This window comes from Cyprinodon tularosa, unplaced genomic scaffold, assembly GCF_016077235.1.
Source record: "Cyprinodon tularosa strain WSP-4 unplaced genomic scaffold, ASM1607723v1 ctg57, whole genome shotgun sequence".
Classification (NCBI taxonomy): Eukaryota; Metazoa; Chordata; class Actinopteri; order Cyprinodontiformes; family Cyprinodontidae; genus Cyprinodon; species Cyprinodon tularosa.
In genome coordinates, this window is record NW_024039307.1 from 860771 (window position 1) to 880104 (window position 19334).

Consider the following 19334-nt stretch of genomic DNA (forward strand, 5'->3'; position numbering starts at 1 on the left):
TTTATGTGTAAAAACGGCATGAACCTTTAACATCATTGGTATAATTTCATTCTTATTATCAGAGGACCAAAAGCTCTTATAATAAAACAATACATCAGCTCAGACTGCAGTTATTCTATTCTATTCTATTCTATTCTATTCTATTCTATTCTATTCTATTCTATTCTATTCTATATTCCATAATTGTGTCCATACTACTATATTGGGTTTTTAAAGTTCCTTGCTCTGTAATCTTCGAGTTTTGGCACGTGCTCCGCGCAAACCGTAGAAGAGAGCTTGCGCGAATGGCACGCGGACAGATGTGGCCCTCTCTCTCCCCCACCTCTTTGAGCAGCTCCCGCTCCAGGATGATTGACACAGAGGTGGCGGCGCAGCCAATCAGAGAGCGCGCTGCCTCATTTGTGTAAAGTGGCCGCGCGCCATTGGCTTGGAGCGTGCTGCTGCGGACCCGCCTCGCGTGCCATTACTGACATCTCCTTGGAGGCGCATGAGGATTCTTAAAATAGATGGAAAGCGCATTTGTTTTCAAATTTAGATTGATTTATTAATTAAACAGAGTTTTGAATAAAATAAATAAATGAGATAAGTATCCAATAGAAAGCAGTAGGCTATTTCTTATGTAAATAGTAAATGCTCAGCTGATTATTTATTTGATTTTAAATAAATTTAGACTTGTAAAAAATATAAACTGAATTCTTTTCGCACAAAAAAAAAAAAACACTCAAACAGTTATACGCTTTTAACATTTTTGACGAGTAAGGAGCAAAGTTGGAGGCAAACATCCAACGAATTCCCCCCTCCTTATCACTTCAGCAGCCGGCTCCGCTCTCGCTTTGTTGTTTGTCCCCGCAGGGCTGATTGAGCAGCGCGTGACTGACGGCCCGCGGGGGTGTTGTCCAATCAGCGGTCTGCCCCGCGCCCAAAGGGTGAGTCCTCTCTGCTATTGGCTGAGGCGAGTGTGGGAAAGAATGCAGAGAGGGTTTCACACGAACTGGGAGCACGCGACCCGCCTATAAGTACCGCAGCAGCGCGTGTCGGCGGCACAAGGCGTAGAGAGGTAGCTGCGCACTGCGCCACGCACGGTTTAAACGCACTCTGCTTCTTGGATGACAGCTCGGCCATAACGAGCGGGACAGTTCATTCGGATTTTTCATATTCCGAAGTGATTGTTGCTGTTTCTAATCTTTCACTGAGAGGATTTACTTTTTTCCCCACGTGGTTTTATTTGAATTATCTTGACCCTGCTGTGATCCATAATGCCAGCTGACACTATGGAAAAGCAGACGGCATCTCCCATCGCTGGAGCTCCTGCCAACGGATCCCACACACCGGACAAGCCAAAAAATGCAAGCGAGCACAGAAAGGTAAGTGTCGATGTTTTTTTATACAACTGTCATCTCATTTAAAGACCAGTGCTGAGTCACAGAAACATTTACGAACGACTGTCTTGATTGTTTTTACAGTCATCTAAACCCATTATGGAAAAACGTCGGAGAGCAAGAATTAACGAAAGCCTTTCTCAGCTGAAGACCCTCATCCTGGACGCACTTAAGAAAGATGTAAGTTCAATCAAGTCTTTTTTATTGGTTGATACATCTGCATGCATGTAGGCTAAACTCTCCCTGTCCCCCTATCCAGAGCTCCAGACACTCCAAGTTGGAAAAGGCAGACATCCTGGAGATGACGGTGAAGCACTTAAGGAACCTGCAGCGCATGCAGATGAGCGGTAAGTTTACATATACTTTCTCATGAGTTATGATACTTTATTAAACCGCACATTTTGCAAAGACTTGGCCACAAACACGTCACTAATCCCCTGCTTTCTTCGCCTCTCTCTCCAACAGCTGCGCTCTCTGCAGATGCAACAGTGATGAGCAAATACAGAGCCGGATTCAACGAGTGCATGAACGAGGTGACCCGCTTCCTGTCCACTTCAGAGGGGGTTAATGCGGAGGTTAGGTCGCGGCTCCTCGGCCACTTGTCCAGCTGCATGGGTCAGATGATGTCCGTGAATTACCCGCAGCAGGCTCCGTCCCAGCCGGCGCACCTGGCGCAGCCCCTCCATGTGCAGCTGCCATCCACTCTCCCCATCAACTCCAAGCTCAGTCCCGCTGAATCCGTCTCTCCTAAGGTGTTTGGTGGGTTTCAGCTGGTGCCCGCAACAGATGGACAGTTTGCCTTTCTGATCCCCAACCCGCCCTTCACCTCCACGACCTCCTCTCCTGTTATCCCACTTTTCCCGAACGCCGGGGTGCCTGTTGCTGTGAACGCCAGCCCGGTGCACGGCAGCTCCGCACCGACTGCAGCATCTCCAGTGCACGGGATGACGTCCTTCTCTGGGGGGCCCCAGGTGGTCAGCCCTGTAGGGGTGAACGCTGGAGCGGACAGCGGTGAAGCAGTGTGGCGGCCTTGGTAGCTCCAAAAAGAAAAAAGGGACCAAACACTTGCATCAAACTTTCCCAGATCAAGCTTTTACCTGAGACTTTTAATTGCAGGATTCTGCCTGCGAGTTTCCCCCTACAGGATGGCCACTTTAACAGCCCCACTTGTTCTGATTGTTTCGTTTTATGGAACAGATGTTGCTTAAAACAGCGCATGCCTTGTTGTTGTTTTCTTTCGATATAATTTATTATTTCCAACATTTGGATGTCGGTGATAAAGGTTCCGACGGAAGATTTATAGGAGACCTTTAAGAAGTACTTTTTATAAAAAGGTTTAGTTTTGTACAGAGCTGTTATGGATTGTTATACCAAAGCTGTGTTTTATATTTTGTTTTGTGTTTAAAAAATGAATTTGGGTGGTAACCCAGGGTTCAATAAAAGAGATTTTTGAAATACATGTCTTTAGTCTTACTTTTTTTTTATGTGGTTAAGATGTAATGGCATGCGTAAAAGTTACATGTGATGCGTAAAAAGTCAAAAAGCATATTTCTGATTATAGCTGTCAAATGTCACCCATTTGGCGGGAGCACCCTACATCCCCTTAGAGAATGCCCCCCTCGGACAATAGGGGTGTATTTTTCTCTGGCCATAAAGGTAATTAAAAGTTTGAAAGGGGTCTCATCCTGTATGCAGCGGGAGGTTTAAGAAGTCTTAAACTCTATTCATGAGCCTGGGAAATGCGCTCATGGGTTAATGTCACTAACAGATTGCCTCGGTGAAAGAATATGGAAGGATCAATTGTTTGAACCTGCTCCCAGTGTGTCTGTCTCCACAAATGAGAGAAGTTTTTTTTTTTTCTTCCACTGAGCATAAAGCTTCGGAAAAGACAAGCTGTTGCAGGATGTGGGAGATTTGAAATATGACTAAATTCTTTCTCACAGGGTGAGAACCCTACACATGTTTATGCGATCTGAAAAGTCTCCACTTGTCTCCCAGCCTTCTGTTTATACCTATGCGTAAACCTATCTTGGTCCGGAACTAGAGGAAAAGTATTTCTGCGTCAGGCGGTGGCGTGGCGCTGGCCGTATGTCAGCCACTGGCGGCCAGCAGGCCCCTTAACTTGGGATAAGGTTACAGCTTTGGTTTCTGCCGGTCCAAACCTCTTAGCATTTAATACTCCACCGGCGCAACGGCTTCTGTGCGCATGACAGGTTGTCAAAGTTCAACACATTTAGATTGAATTTCCAAACACTAGGAATGTTCAGAAAAAGCAGAATAGATAATAATAATTACTAGTAATAATATCTAAAAGTAGGCTATTTCATGCAATAAAAACAGGATGGCAGCATCATGCTGTGGGCTTCTTTAAAAACATTGTGGGCTTTTAGGCCTATTTGGCTATTTACTTTATGAAGCAGTAGTAATAATAACATAATAATTAATATTAATATTCATTATTAATTAACCTGTGTATTTGATGTGCTTTGATCAAATGTGACAAACATTTTACCAACAGACACACCAAAAACGTTTTGTAAAGTTTATGAGTCAAAACGCACCCCCCTGGGGAAGGACCGCTGATAGGAGCGTTTTGATGTGGGGATTTTTTAATTCCCATTGCTGCAATAAGATGCTATTTAAATTTCATAATGTGCGTTATAATTATTTAGTTAGACGCAAAACGTCTCCAATAGTGTTCAGCTAAAAATATTTCTATCCTAATATATATATATATATATATATATTTAAAAAAAAAAACACAGAAAACAACTGTAAGTAATTTTAACCCCAAAATCTCTTCATATTTGAATGTTTCACATTTAGAAATAACATGTGGTGATTTTATTTTTTCACAACCTATAGTTTTGATCCTTTTTATTATGTTTCTCTTCAGCTGGATTAGAGTTGTTAATTCATGTATTATGTTCTGGCTGTCACCCTCCTGCGCGCATGCAGTGCCCTGCAGATGACACCAGCAGTAACTGGCATAGTTACTGAAACTCCGCAGCAAGTGACGCTTCAGCAGCTTCCTTTTGCGAGGAGGCATACTGAAACACCAGTTGGCAGCATGTGTGGGTACTGCGGTTGTTCCTCCTCCTTCGCGTCTGAGTTAACAGTTCAGAGATGCCTTTATGGAACTGAGGTCGTGAGAACCGAGCGAACTAGTCCGCCTGCGGCCTGGCAGAGCGCCACCCAGTAAATCCCCGCTGGCGGACCGGGTCACCCTGCAGAGGTGAGGAGGCGAACACGAGCACGCGTGGACGCCAAGTGCGACTGCTGCGATGTAAACATGCGGTCTGAACACGATTGAATTGGGAAGCTATATTTCATAATAACCCATATGAAAATAAATTGATATATGAGTCATTTTACATTGATTGCATAAAGTAGGCCTGCAAAAAAATAAAATAAAAGACGTTTAAATGCGTTATATGGTGAAAAAAATAACATCATTCCACACAAAACTTTAAATACCACTTAGCTCACCCACAAAAAAACAACAACAACAAAAAACAGAATTTTCAAGCTTTATATATAAAAAAAGAAACAGGCGGGAATCCTTCTCTAGTGATGAAAAGGATTCCTGCAGAGGGCTGGAAGTACCTTTGGGATGTGCGCAATCTCGTCCCTTGGGAGAAGTCACTATTGAAGGGGGAGGTCGGGGTCATCTGAGGAGCCACAAATTATCATTCTCATTAGCGACTGAAAGGGAAACGCGCGCACAACGTGGCCGCCAAACTTTTACCACAACTTTTCCCTCCAAATCCACTATTGCCATTATTGTCCTTCATGGAACACTTGGTGCGCTCTACAGAGTGTCTCTCACTGGCAGCTAAGATGAACATATGTGCAGATAGAGATGGTCTGGTTTCCAAGACAGCACTTGCTTATGCAGCGCATAGCAAAAGTATTTGCAGCCTGGAAAATTTAAAAACATTCTAACCTGATTTTATAAGCATAAAATAAAATAAAAACATTTTTCCTTGGGTTTTTGCTTGGTTGTGACATAAAAAAGCCAGTATAAATAGTAACCAATTTATGGTTTTAAGCTCATCTGCTTAAACTTGTTCCCTTCTCCGAGATTCCACTGACAGTATGTTGATGTTCATAGCAGGAATTGGCCCCATGTCAGAACTTTGCATGTCCCAAATCTTTGCTTAATAAAAAAAAAATTGTAATACTGCATTTGACTTAAAACTAATTTTACTCTTATGCAAGTCAAGAACACAAATCAAAGGAAAATTGAGGAGATTCTGCAGGGATCCACTGTTCAGGTAACAATATATGTTCACTGAAAGAAATAATGCAACCGTTTTTGGCATTTACTTTAACACATCGGCGTCGCCAGACCCCATTTACTGGGGCACGTGCCCCAGTATAAATCTCATGAATATTTGCAACAGTGATACATTTTTTTAATGCATCAATTTAGATAATTCCAACGGGAGGAGACGTATATTTCTACTCAAATGCGCAGCAAGTGTGTTGGTAACTCCAAATTGAGGACGTATTAGCGCCCCCACGTCAGCGCATGTCACTGCATGAACTGCAGGTAAATTAACACGCTCCTCTCAACTGAGTTGGATGGGACACTGTGCGGCCGCGACGCATTTTTAGTTCCGGTAACGTTTCTTACCTGTAAATTTTATTATTTTCCCAGTGAAACCACATGATTTATAGGCTACAAACTGAAAATTACTGCACTGGTTTGTAGATGGATATCAGGAAATTCCTCACACGAAGCAGAGACAGGGAAGCAGTAAAACAAGATGAGAGAGGGAGGTAAGGTCCCGTAATGAATTAGTGATTTAAGCTAAGCAGTTACATTAGGGACGTTATAAGCAATATGATAGATATTTACATAATTATAAATTTACGGTTTTTAATGTTTGCTGTAGAGAATGAGAATGAAGGTGCTGGAGTAGGAAAGGGAGGAGGGGGAGAGACTGACAGGCAAGAGACAGGTGAGAGACAGGACCATGAAGGTGATGAGGGAGCAACAACCAGCGTCCACAAACAAGAATGGGACATTAGTGACTTAGGGGGAAAGCATGATGGTCCTAAACAAGTGAAGTTGTCCCACTATCCCCAGGACAAATTTGGAGTTAAAAAAAAACTTTCATTCAATTCAAAATAGTTTGAAAGCTTTTTATGATTGAAAAAGAAAGCCTTGTCATCAAGGATATGCAGTGTGTTTTCAACTTGCTTGATAACATCATATTCCCAACACTAACACAGGTCATCCAGATCTCCCTCACCATCCCAGTCAACAGCTGTGGTTGTGAAAGGTCATTCAGTGTGTTGAGAAGGCTCCACACTTGGCTGAGGTGCACAATGGGACAAGACAGGCTCCATCATCTTGCTATTTTATCAGTTGAAAAGGAAGAACTTTCTAAGCTGAGTCACAAGTGATTGACCGCTTTGCAAAAAGGAAAAATAGGAGGTACACTTTAATGCTCAAAAATAAAAGAAAAACTTAGTTCAGGTTGAGTTAAACCCGCAGTTCTCAAAGTGTGTGGCGCGACCCACTGGTGGGGAATTGAGACGTGACAGGTGGGGCGCGCCAAGTTCCGGTGTGTGTTTCTGTGTGTTGTGTGAAATGTAGAACGTGTGAGAGCAAACTGTCCTTATAGCTGTATGTTGCCGCTTTTTAGACCAATCAAACCCACAAAGTAATCATTACTAGCCTACATGCAGTCTAATTAAAAGAACATTAGATATGAGAAACATTTCACCTGGAACTGAAGTGCCAAAATAATGATTGACGTAACGTCGGCATATTATTTGTAATAATATTGTGTGTTGCCAACTCAGCGACTTTGTTGCTATATTTCAGACCCCTCCAGCGACTCTTTTTCAAAAAAGCGACTAGCGACAAATCTAGCGACAAATCTAGCGACTTTTGGAGACTTTTACATGAAAGCACGTATCGTTCCTTTTCTTGTCCTCCAGCGGCAGGTGCTGCCGTCGGGCGCCTCCCCCATCCCCACCCCGTTCTCCCCCGCTATCGCAGGAGTCCCTCTCAGCGCTGCAGTCAGAGACACAGCATGTTTACCCTCAGCGTCCAGACTGCAAATAAAGCGCACATGCGCCGGGATTGACGGCGCAGGTTGATCATAAATAACTGAATTTGAAATATTTTATCTTAAATAAATAACGGCGTTTGATTCACACAGCAGCATGTTCATGTTGTACCGTGATTTGTAGGCTCCTTGGTGGACCACAAGGGAAAAAAAGAAAACGTTTAAAAAAGTTTAAAAAAAATTGTAACTCCGCCATAGTGTCTCTTTATGGTTCATTTTGCCGGTCACAAACCGGGTAAAGGAGGAGGGTTAGTATTGTAATAAATTAAACATTAATAAAACAAAAATAATAATAATAATAAACATTAATGGACAGAAAAAAGTAGCTCTATATTATTTGGGTGTTTTTACTCACTTTTTGTCTTTCTCTAACAACGTTATTTCTCCCACTCCCATCTCAGCTGAACATTGAGCATGACTTGAGAGTGGCAGTATCAAGCCTGCAACCCCGTTTTGAGAAACTGTGCAATGCAAAACAGGCTCATTGCAGCCACTAATGCAGGGATAAATACAGGTGCTGGTCATAAAATTAGAATATCATGAAAAAGTAGATTGATTTCAGTAATTCCATTTAAAAAGTGAAACGTGTATATTATATTCATACATTACATACAAACTCATATATTTCAGATGTTTATTTTGTTTAATTTTGATGATTACAAATGACAACAAATGAAAATCTCAAATTCATCATATCAGAAAATTAGAATATTGTGAAAAGGTTCAAAATTGATGGCCCCTGGTGCCACACTCTAATCAGCTAATTAACTCAAACCACCTGCAAAAGCCTTTAAATGGTCTTTCAGTCTAGTTCTATAGGCTACACAATCATGGGGAAGACTGCTGACTTGACAGTTGTCCAAAAGACGACCATCGACACCTTGCACAAGGAGGGCAAGACACAAAAGGTCATCGCTAAAGAGGCTGGCTGTTCACAGAGCTCAGTGTCCAAGCACATTAATAGAGAGGCGAAGGGAAGGAAAAGATGTGGTCGAAAAAAGTGTACAAGCAAGAGAGATAACCGCACCCTGGAGAGGATTGTGAAACAAAACCCCTTCAAAAATGTGGGGGAGATTCACAAAGAGTGGACTGCAGCTGGAGTGAGTGCTTCAAGAACCACCACACACAGACGTATGAAAGACATGGGTTTCTGCTGCCGCATTCCTTGTGTCAAGCCACTCTTGAACCACAGACAGCGTCAGAAGCGTCTTGCCTGGGCTAAAGAGAAACAGGGCTGGACTGCTGGTGAGTGGTCCAAAGTCATGTTCTCTGATGAAAGTAAATTTTGCATTTCCTTTGGAAATCAAGGTCCCAGAGTCTGGAGGAAAAGAAGAGAGGCACTTCATCCACGTTGCTTGAAGTCCAGTGTAAAGTTTCCACAGTCAGTGATGGTTTGGGGTGCCATGTCATCTGCTGGTGTTGGTCCATTGTGTTTTCTGAGGTCCAGGGTCAACGCAGCCACATACCAGGAAGTTTTAGAGCACTTCATGCTTCCTGCAGCTGACCAACTTTTTGGAGATGCAGATTTCTTTTTCCAACAGGACTTGGCACCTGCACACAGTGCCAAAGCTACCAGTACCTGGTTGAAGGACCATGGTATCCCTGTTCTTAATTGGCCAGCAAACTCTCCTGACCTTAACCCCATAGAAAATCTATGGGGTATTGTGAAGAAGAAGATGCAATACACCAGACCCAACAATTCAGAAGAGCTAAAAGCCACTATTAGAGCAACCTGGGCTATCATAACACCTGAGCAGTGCCACAGACTGATCGACTCCATGCCACGCCGCATTGCTGCAGTAATACAGGCCAAAGGAGGCCCAACTAAATACTGAGTGCTGTACATGCTCATACTTTTCATGTTCATACTTTTCAGTTGGCCAACATTTCTATAAATCCTTTGTTTTTATTGGTCTTCAGTAATATTCTAATTTTCTGATATGATGAATTTGAGATTTTCATTTGTTGTCATTTGTAATCATCAAAATTAAACAAAATAAACACCTGAAATATATGAGTTTGTATGTAATGTATGAATATAATATACACGTTTCACTTTTTAAATGGAATTACTGAAATCAATCTACTTTTTCATGATATTCTAATTTTATGACCAGCACCTGTAGACCTGTCTTGCCAGATGGATTTCATTTCTTTTCTTTTATTAACAGATTGCAGAGTGGCACTTAAATTTTTTCTATCTTTAAGCTTGATACAAATTTTGACACAGCTGCATTTTTATTTTCTTTATTTTTGAGCTTGCTGTTATTTGATGTAGATAGTTTGTATTTAGATACTACTTGTTACTTCAATAAAATTGGAACATTTTAAGATTGTTGCATATTTCATTAGTATTGTGTTGGGGCGATGGGGACAGGCGGGGCTTGAAAATTCCCCCTTGTCCAAAGTGGGGAATGACAGAAAAAGTTTGAGAACCACTTAGTTAAACTTTCCCCTGAACTAAAACTCTGTAACCTAGGAATTAATGATTACTTCAGAATGTGTATAAGGAAACTTTTTATTTTTTAAAGTTGTTGATGTCTTATTTTTTATAGCTGCAATGTTGAAAATGTTCATGTCCGTTAAAACAAATATGCTCTTATACTCATTAATATCTCAACTGGTAATTTTGGTAGGAATTTATCAGGGTGGGGCAGTGTGCTTGTCTGTATTTGTGTATGGAAGGAGGGGCATATGCGGTAGGGGGCCAGTGCCCCAGTAAAGCTTTGTGCCTAGCAACGCCCCTGCTTTAACACAATTGTTTCATGTGAGCAGGGTAGGACATAAAACAAATATGTAGAGTAACTAATTACGATTAAGTAATTGCGGTTGCATTATTTGCAGTCATAAACATATAGTAAAAATAGTAAAAATATAACAATAGACATTCGTCTAAACATACTTTCCCCAAAGTGTAACACAATGGTGGCAGTATGTTTCTGTTGGATGTTTTTCTTCCATGGGCAATGAAAAGGGGAAATAATGACAAGATGTGTGTTACAAAGTAAAATCCTCAAAACAAATACAACTAAAAGCCGTAAAAGGCTTGAATTTTTGGCTAAAGGTTTCTCTTATAGCAGGACAGTAAGCAAAAACAGCCTCAGCCACAACAGAGTGGCTCGAATCAAATGTTTTCTAAATGGGCTAGTCAAAGTCCAATTGACAAACAGCTGCAATATTTGAAAGTTGATGTCCACAGAGACTATACAAATAATTAAATTTCACTGGAGCCCATTTCCAAATAAGAGACATAGATGTAAATACAGCAACAAAGCACTGGCCCAGAGGAGCTACAGTACTCAAACATAACACAGTTATAATGTTCTTCTTAGAAAAGCAGATGGAGCTCCATGGGTGCTTTTTTCTGTGACTTCATGACTTAATTCAGTTAATAAAATCCTCCCAAATATAGGCTGAATTTTTCTGTTCTAACATGACAGCACCTGACAAAGGTCAAGGGATGCAATAAAAGGTATGAGGCACTGCAAGTACTTAGTAAAATATGCAACCTAGTAGGATTTTCAGTTAGCTATAAAAGCATAATATGCATCAGCGAGTAAATGCCTGTGTTATTGGATGAGCCCATAGGCTTTTTACTGAATCAAACACACCAATGAGTGATTTTCTTGCTTGAACTTCCTCCTTAATGAAATACAGAAGACTAGAATACTGCCCACATTGTTCACTGTGGTGATTGTTTGAGAGCTGCACTCCTGCTAGTTTCACACGCTATTTTTGCTCCTCAATGTGAGGACGCTGCAGTCAGTAAGACAGAAGGAAATGTTCTGCATGCTTTGGCCACAGGTTCTGCTGAGGGAATGGCAGGGCCGGAGAAGGCCTTCACATGTGTGTAAGCGTGTGTGTGAAGGCGGTGCTCACACCTGTTGCCTCGAAAAACAGCGAGAGCGATGGGGAGGGGCGGATAAGGACGAGGAGACAGATGGACAGATATAGAAGGGTCGAGACGTGATAAAAAAGGTGCTGAAACTAAAGAACTGGACTCATTTGCACTTGGATGTTTCAGCAGCTCCAAGCTGAATGTTCCTTTTTCCGTGACCTCACATGTGACACCTTATTAACAGGTGTTTATCTTTCTGTGCTTACTTGCCATCTTTCTCACCCTTCTGGTCTTTTCTGGCTCTCTCCAAGCGTTCACAGCGTTTTTTATATTTATAGCAAGGGACCACTTATCTTCACCCCCTAGGGTGTGGGTGCGAGGTGTGCCGGCAAAGGAGGTGAGGCAGGATGGACCGGCGCACACAGATGTGTCAAGCCTGATCAAATATCACAGGGTTCGAGTGCCGCGTGGCCTCTGTTGATCCCCGCCACTTGTCTGCAGGATGTATGTCTGAGGCCAGGTTTGGCTTTTCAGCAGCTTCTTCAGTTTCATGGCATCGGGCCTGCGGTTTACAGCCTTGCCGCTCATGCAGATTCCAAGAGGGAAAGTTAAGGGTCCTCTTGACAGGGCTAGAGGTCAGCCAGGAGACTCCGAGGTGGCCTCAGAGGAGCCTCGTCCTCAAATCTGGGTGCTTATCTGAGTTCTATAAGGAAGGGTGGTCTCCTGCTTTAGCTTTGCCAGCTGTTACTCTGTTATAGTAGTTAAGAAATGCATAGACAGCTTTATTAATTCCTTATTGATTTTTTCCAAGTTGGAGATTATAAAATAAAATGTCTTGTAGATTCCTTTCAGTTAAGTTTGGTAGCTTATATTTGTCCCAATGTGGGCAATTTATGTGCGGTAGTAGTACACCTTTCACACACACACTCACACTTCACACATAAAAACACAAGAAACACATAAAATATAAAAAAAAAGAAAGAAAAGAAGCCAATGAAGCAAGAATGTCCTTTATCAACAATGTAATAAAGTTTCCTTCTTTTCTAATATAGAAAAGATTTAACATATCCAGCATATGGATATCCTAATAGTATTTAGATATTGACTAACTTAGTTAGCTCTAATCAAAAAAAGATCTAATTTCTAAAAATTGTCTTTTATTTTGTCACAAATTATATATATATATATATATATATATATATATATATATATATATATATATATATATATATATATATATAATATATATATATATATATATATATATATATATATATATATATATATATATATATAATATAACACTGATATTTAAGTGTGATGTAAATATGTTCAGAGGTTGAAATAGAAAAATAACTCAATATCACCACCTAGTGTATGAAACCCAGCCCCCTCTTTGATTTCATGCTGTGTTTGCATGTGTACGTGTGTCTGTGTGTGTGTGTCTGTGGGTGACTGTGACTGTGGGTGACTGTGACTCATTTCGTGTCACACAACATGTCTTGACTTGTCCCCAATTTGACACTTAGGAAGATCATTTACTGTGATCTTACCCATGATGCCACCGTCTCTGTCTGTTTGTGGGTGACTCCTCTTCCTCTTTTGTGTGTGCGCGCTTGCGTGGTGGGCTGCATTGTGTGGTTATATGACTGTGAGAAACAGCCTTTAACCTATTTCACTCAGGAACTAAATGAGTTTATTGCAATACAAAACTTTTACCACAAACATGCATTTCTTTTTCAAATTCTATGTAATATTTGGGCACAAAAAGGTTCAATGAATATCATGTGGCATTAAAACCCCAAGATTTACCATTTATTAAATTAGTGGGGTAATTTGTATTATTTTTTTTAATCTACAACTGACGTATTGGTAGAACACCAATACAATTACTTTGTTGATGTCTTGGATACAGTTTGCTTTTGATGGAGAAGCGAAGTCAACCACTGCAGTCCCATGCCTTCTACCTTTCACTTTCACATCTCCGTCAGCTTATGCAACTATTTCAGTCAGCTCACATGATGCCAACATTTCTTAAGCTCAAAGTTTGAACAAACCATTTTTACAGGATATTTCTCATTCAAAAATACAATAATTTAAAATAATCAATCTAACCTTAATCAGCTTCAGCTGCTTTTTTGTTCCAGACAAAGATATGCAAATGAAACCATGTAATTACATGTGCTTTATAAGACAAAATGTCAATTTTTTTTAGTTTCTGACATGAAATACACTAAATAATTCTTCTTTTACATGAAATTGTTTTTAAGATTACAACAATTAATAATTTTTTATAAAAACCAGACTATCTGAATATTAGTCTTAGAAATGTTATTTTCCCAAAGCTTTTCATGACAGTTTTAGCAGCTGTCTATATGTCTGTATGTTTCTATGGCAAATAGGTCAGAGCTGGTCACAGACAATGTTTACTATCGTTTCCTTTGCTTTAGTATGAAATTCATCTGCTAGGTAGGATCCTTAGGGTCATTAAGCTTAAGATTCCCAGGCAATCTTCTGACATGTTGCTCTAATATTTCTGAATGATATTCTTTCCTGATAACAGCATCTATGTGAAGAGCACCAGTCCCTCCTGCAGCTGTATCAAGGAAAATTAGTATAATGACAAAAGTGTACAAACAGAATTGCAAACATAAATAATTCACATATTAATAATTAATCAAAAATAAATGCATTTTAACTGCCATAGCAGAAAAAAACAATATTTTTATTAGAGACGTGCTGTTAACGTGCTTAATAATTTATGAGAGTCATTTGCAACAATGCTGAAGCAATAGGAAAAGATGGTGCATCGTATGGCAGTATATTAGCATTCTTTTTGAATTTATTTGTATATGTTGCAAACTCTAAAACGACCTTGTTTCCATCTTTTTATTTTATTTGCATCACTTTGAACAGCTCTTCTACCGTTTTTATGGAAACATCCTGCTCCTGCTTTACATTAAACAAAGGCAAAGTCAGCGTTTTCTACTTTTTTCCATCAGCAGAAATTTAGAGGAGATCAAGGAGATCAAGGTAAGTCTCATTCCCTGGTATAAATCTAGCAAGTGAAACACAAGCCGGTGTGACTAAAGGATATTCATCTCTGGGATGTGTTGAAAGACATCCTTTCCTGGTCTGACATCCCACTGCGCAGAGGCCCGTGGTCTTATCTGGGCCCTGCTCAAGCTAGGTGCTGACAGCCACGCAGTTGTAAGACTTATCGCTTTAGCTCTGCAGAGAGTGTGTGGGGGGGTGGAGGGGTATTGTCCCTTAAACTGCCAAACAGGATGTCCTGGTGTCTGGTCTCTTCTCATCTGGGCTGTCCTTTGTGTCGATGGGGCCTTGGACAAATCCTTGCTGCAGATGTGACCATCTTTCAGCTTTTAACAATATTAACCCTTCCTTCCTTTAACGTGTTAAGACCTTTATTATAAAGGACTCCCAAATGTAGATTGTGATGCAAAGCAGCAAGCGGACACTGTAAACGAGTCTATGTGTGTAGCTGTGCTTTCATGGTGAATGCGGCAGCGTAGAGAGTGTTATGAGACAAGCCCCTTGTCCTCTTTTCCTCTTTCACCCGTCTCCTTTCATTCCATGGGAAGGCAAACACTCATCCTCTTCACTCTTGTTTTTCTTATGTTAACTGTTGAACAGTGTGTGCTCCACTCGTGGATTTATTGCCTAGATTGTGCAGGGGTGGGTAGTGGGGCTCTGGTGGGGACCAAGACTAATGTCAATAAGTGGATAGGCTCACTGCAAATAAATGGACTCGAATGGGCAAAGAGAGCTGAGAATGCAGCTGAGCACACACACACAGGCATACACACAAATTAATGAAAATTACTTCCTAATACTTTAAAGAAATATTAAAACATACATGAGAGATACAGCATGAAAACTACCCCATTTTTTTATATATTTTAAATATAAAATCACTGAGAAGAAATCTATACACAACAAGCTTTTATACGTCCATCGTGCTGCACTTATAAGGATGGCACAGGGAATATTACACATCAACAATATCACAAATCATCTCACAGCAGCAAGACTTTACCACCAAATAATATCTGCATATCAGGAGCAGCTCTGCACATAGTTCTAAGAAGCTGAGTCTAAAATACAAGCAGCTTCCCTGTCAACGCTGTTCTTCTCTCCTGTGCTCATCTGTCACTCCCACTGTCAGACTCTTATCTCTGCTGATATAACAAGCAGCTTTTGAGTGGCGCTTAACAAAGGGCTTCACAAAGTAAACAGTGACTCCGCGGCCACCTTGTGTCCCTGTGTCGGCTGGTGCTGATCGCTCCAGGATGGATCACCCATTCTGCACGGGCACTCATCTGCAGCTCTCTAGATATTTTATCAAATGCAGCCCTGATGAGATCAGCTTGGAGCACACATCAAACACTGTCTAATTTGTTAATAAATTAGCTCTCCCTCTGCTAGTGTCTGGTCCCGTGCCATGTGAAGCTTTAGTGACTGAATATCTCCATGCCACCACATCCCAAAGAAACTGGACAGGGATCCACTGGTTGCAGAGATCTGTGAAGAACTCAGTTTGAGATCTTTGGCACACAGCATCATCTTGATGAAGGGTGCATACAATGTGCTCATAAAAGAATAGGCATATGGTCAGTGACCATGCTCTCATAGGCTTTGATGTTTTAACATTGTTTAGTTAATACTAGTCATCCCAAATTAGCAAGAACATATCCTATATCCTTAGTTATAAGTCTTAATTTAAGACTCAATGGATGCATGTTTCTGCATGTTTATCCTGGTAAAGCAACAACAACCATGTACAGCCACTCATTCTGATACCTGGTCTATACGAGGTGTCTTCACCATGCACATCCAGAGGCTTTAAATGCATTGGATTCCTGCCATGTCATTGGCTAAGTTATAATTTATGTTAATTGCAGGGATAGCAAGAGGCTAGTAAGTTTATATTATCAGTTGCATGATGTGTCACCCAACTAGAAAATAAAGTCATTTATCTATCATATTACATCATCAAATTATTTTCCACCATTTGTACTTTGTAAACAGGGCAAAACATGATTTATACAAAGACTTCGACAAATCCTACTATGCAACCCCCCCCCCCCCAAAAAAAAAAAAAAAATCAATACATAAGGTTTTTATTGCACCCTTGATGAACAAATAAAATATTGGCATGAACAGGAAAGTATGCTGTACTCCAAAGATCTTAATGTGGAGAAAAAGATGCTTAGAATTTTAAGGTTAGTTTTTAGATATCTAATTAATTTCTAGCTTTTATCTCTTGAAATGAATAATCTTCATATGCAGACAAATGTAAAAAGAGCTGAAAATTTGTAAAATGATATTATGTAAGGTAGATTAAATAATATGTTATTGAAAATGAATAAATAAAAAGAAACCTAAAGGCTGAATCCAGCTGCTGGGGGGGAAAATGAAGGTTGAAAAATTCTACCATTTGCCCCTTTAAAATCTCCTTTAAATTACTGACTAATGTTTCCACCAAATTGGTTAGAATAAATTAGGAGTAATTGTCCTCATTTTGTTTAGAGACACAGCAGTGAGCTTCTGGTGCCCATACCCACTGCAGCGTTTTAGGCTGAGCCTCAGAGCAGACATCTTTGTGTGAGATAGAGATGCCTGGTCACCCCCTGCTGCATCGCTCTGCATTGAGTGACAGCACCAGTCTGGCTCTACAATGGATGATCTTTGCTGTGTATCTGACTGTATAAACACAAGTGGGATGTTTCCCTCACGCAAAACTCCAGTATTGATCACCCGGAGGAGATCTCCCAGCCACGTCTATTGTGTCCCATCTCTTCTTTTGGTGCTAATCAATGGCTCTTTGTGCTGATCTTTACCCATTGACAAATCACTCTGTCCTGCTCCTTTTGTTAAGCTGTCAGTCAAGGAAAAGGTAGAGCTGTACTCACCCGCTACTAAGAGAAAGAAGTTAATTAGCAAGGTTTTCTTTTAAACATGTACAGCCAACACATTTTATATTTTACATCTTAAAGGTTACTTTTGGACTCAACTTTTCCGTCTAACATGTTTATTGTCAGACAAAGAAAACTTGAGAAGATAATGAGTATATCCAATAAAAGAAATAATCTCTTAACTACGGCCTTGTGTGAAAAGAGGTTAAAGCCTTACACTTACAACTCCATGCATTCAGGCTAACGCAACGTCCTAGAAGAAGATCTAACATGAGCCACTCAGCACATTTAACTGTCAAATTAACTCTAACCTTATGGTACATAAGGTCCTTAATAATTTGGAGCCTTATTTATGTTTAGAGGCATTACGACATTTGCTTTCTATCTTATATTTATCCCACTGCTCTAAATACCTGCCCGCTTTCTGTGACCTTTTTCCTAGTTAAAGAGACAATTGTCAAAAAATTTTTTTTTGCAGAATTCTCCTGTCATAGCACATCTTTTATAAATTCCATAACTGACAATTTTCACTTTAATGCTAATGAAACAAAAATGTCAGCATGAACACAAACTTTACAATCAAATTTATGTTACTTAGAATACATAAACTGTCAATGATCTCCACTTTTTGGTATTATAAACTATGCTCATAATTTTAAGTATAAATTATGGCCTTTATTCAGGTAAATCTCTCTTTAATCTTTTATTTTAAACGCTCAGATTTGAGATATTTGTTAAGTTATTTGTTGATAATATTATTTTTTGCAAGACCTCTTAACCATCTGTAACGAATATTGCAAACGTATGGCTGCTATACAGGTAAAATATAAATTAAATTATGGTTATCGGTATTGTAATTATCTTTTACAACTTCTAAATAAATGCTTCCTCCAAATCCACATTGTATTGCTTGTCGCTTCCTCTTGATGTCAAACACCCAAAAGGTTTGTTTTGTCAGTTTTTCCTATGAATTTGTTAATTGTGAACAAAATCTGATGTTAATATTTTAATAATTTGCTTATTCTATTCAGAAATAACTTTGCAGGTCGGAAGAATGGGATCCATATCTCTGTTTTAAATGATTGTAATAATGAGGTACTCAAAATCCCACCTCTCTATCTCAATAATTAAAAAAAAAGGTTTCCTGATAATGCTTCTTCTCTTGAGAATTTCTGCTGTCTAGCTATATATGTAGGTGTAGTGAAACCTCTTTTGTTTTACAAAACCATACTCAATAAGCAATTGTTGAGTCCAGATTCTATCCAAGATTTCTTCCATATACGGCGGTTTTAAAAGTATATTTTTTACGGCACAAACAAAAGCAATAAAATGGCAAAAACCTTTAAACTTTTCAAAACTTCTATCATGACAGAAAAGAAAAGTCAAATATACTTTATGCTATGATTCTAAATCACAATTGGATACATTTTTGCCAATAAAATGTATTTAATGACAAATAGTTTTCAAAGGAAAACAACAACCATTAATATTTTTTCGGCTTTTCTGCAGTACAAATAAAAATAATAACAATAATAATAATAACTGGGTTTTATACCTGCAACTGCTGTTCATACAACATTTCTCTGTATTTTGTGATGAATATAATTTGCAACTTCTTACACAAATTCAGTCACTCGCTGAACTGCTTGTCCTTAGACTTAAACACCTGTAGATGAGATGTTTATCCTGCTTGTTTTCTTATTAATTCAATTTTTGAATATAAACAGAAGTTAAAAATGAATTAAAAGCCTAAAGTTTAATGTTTGTGTTTTAAATAGATAAATGTCTATAATATTTTGTTAAGAAAATGTGTTAAACAGACACACTTTATAACCCACACAGACATACAGACTCTAAACAAGGCTAACAGCAAAATAACAGCTTGTATTATTACCTCACTCTTTGGTTTTGACAATACAGCACCTGCTATGCTACCAGGAAATAAAAGTCTCGCGAGTCATTAAACACCTTTGTCTATATGAGAAATCTCTGGTCTTGAAAGTGTGATGTATGTCCTGCTGTGACCGCAGACAATGAGAATGATGTGGGCCAGACAGTTAGAGAGATCTGACGTTAGCACATTTCAAAGCCTCAA

The 19334-nt window shown here is 39.6% G+C and overlaps 1 protein-coding gene across 1 annotated transcript; it reads left to right on the forward strand.

Annotated features, from left to right (window-relative positions):
* Nucleotides 1-1025: 1025 nt before the first annotated feature.
* her9 (hairy-related 9) lies at nt 1026-2838 on the forward strand. The gene is made up of 4 exons (XM_038306003.1): nt 1026-1364; nt 1464-1559; nt 1639-1726; nt 1845-2838. The coding sequence occupies exons 1-4, from the start codon at nt 1257-1259 to the stop codon at nt 2414-2416; spliced, it is 864 nt and encodes a 287-aa protein (XP_038161931.1). The 5' UTR covers nt 1026-1256; the 3' UTR covers nt 2417-2838.
* Nucleotides 2839-19334: the final 16496 nt, after the last annotated feature.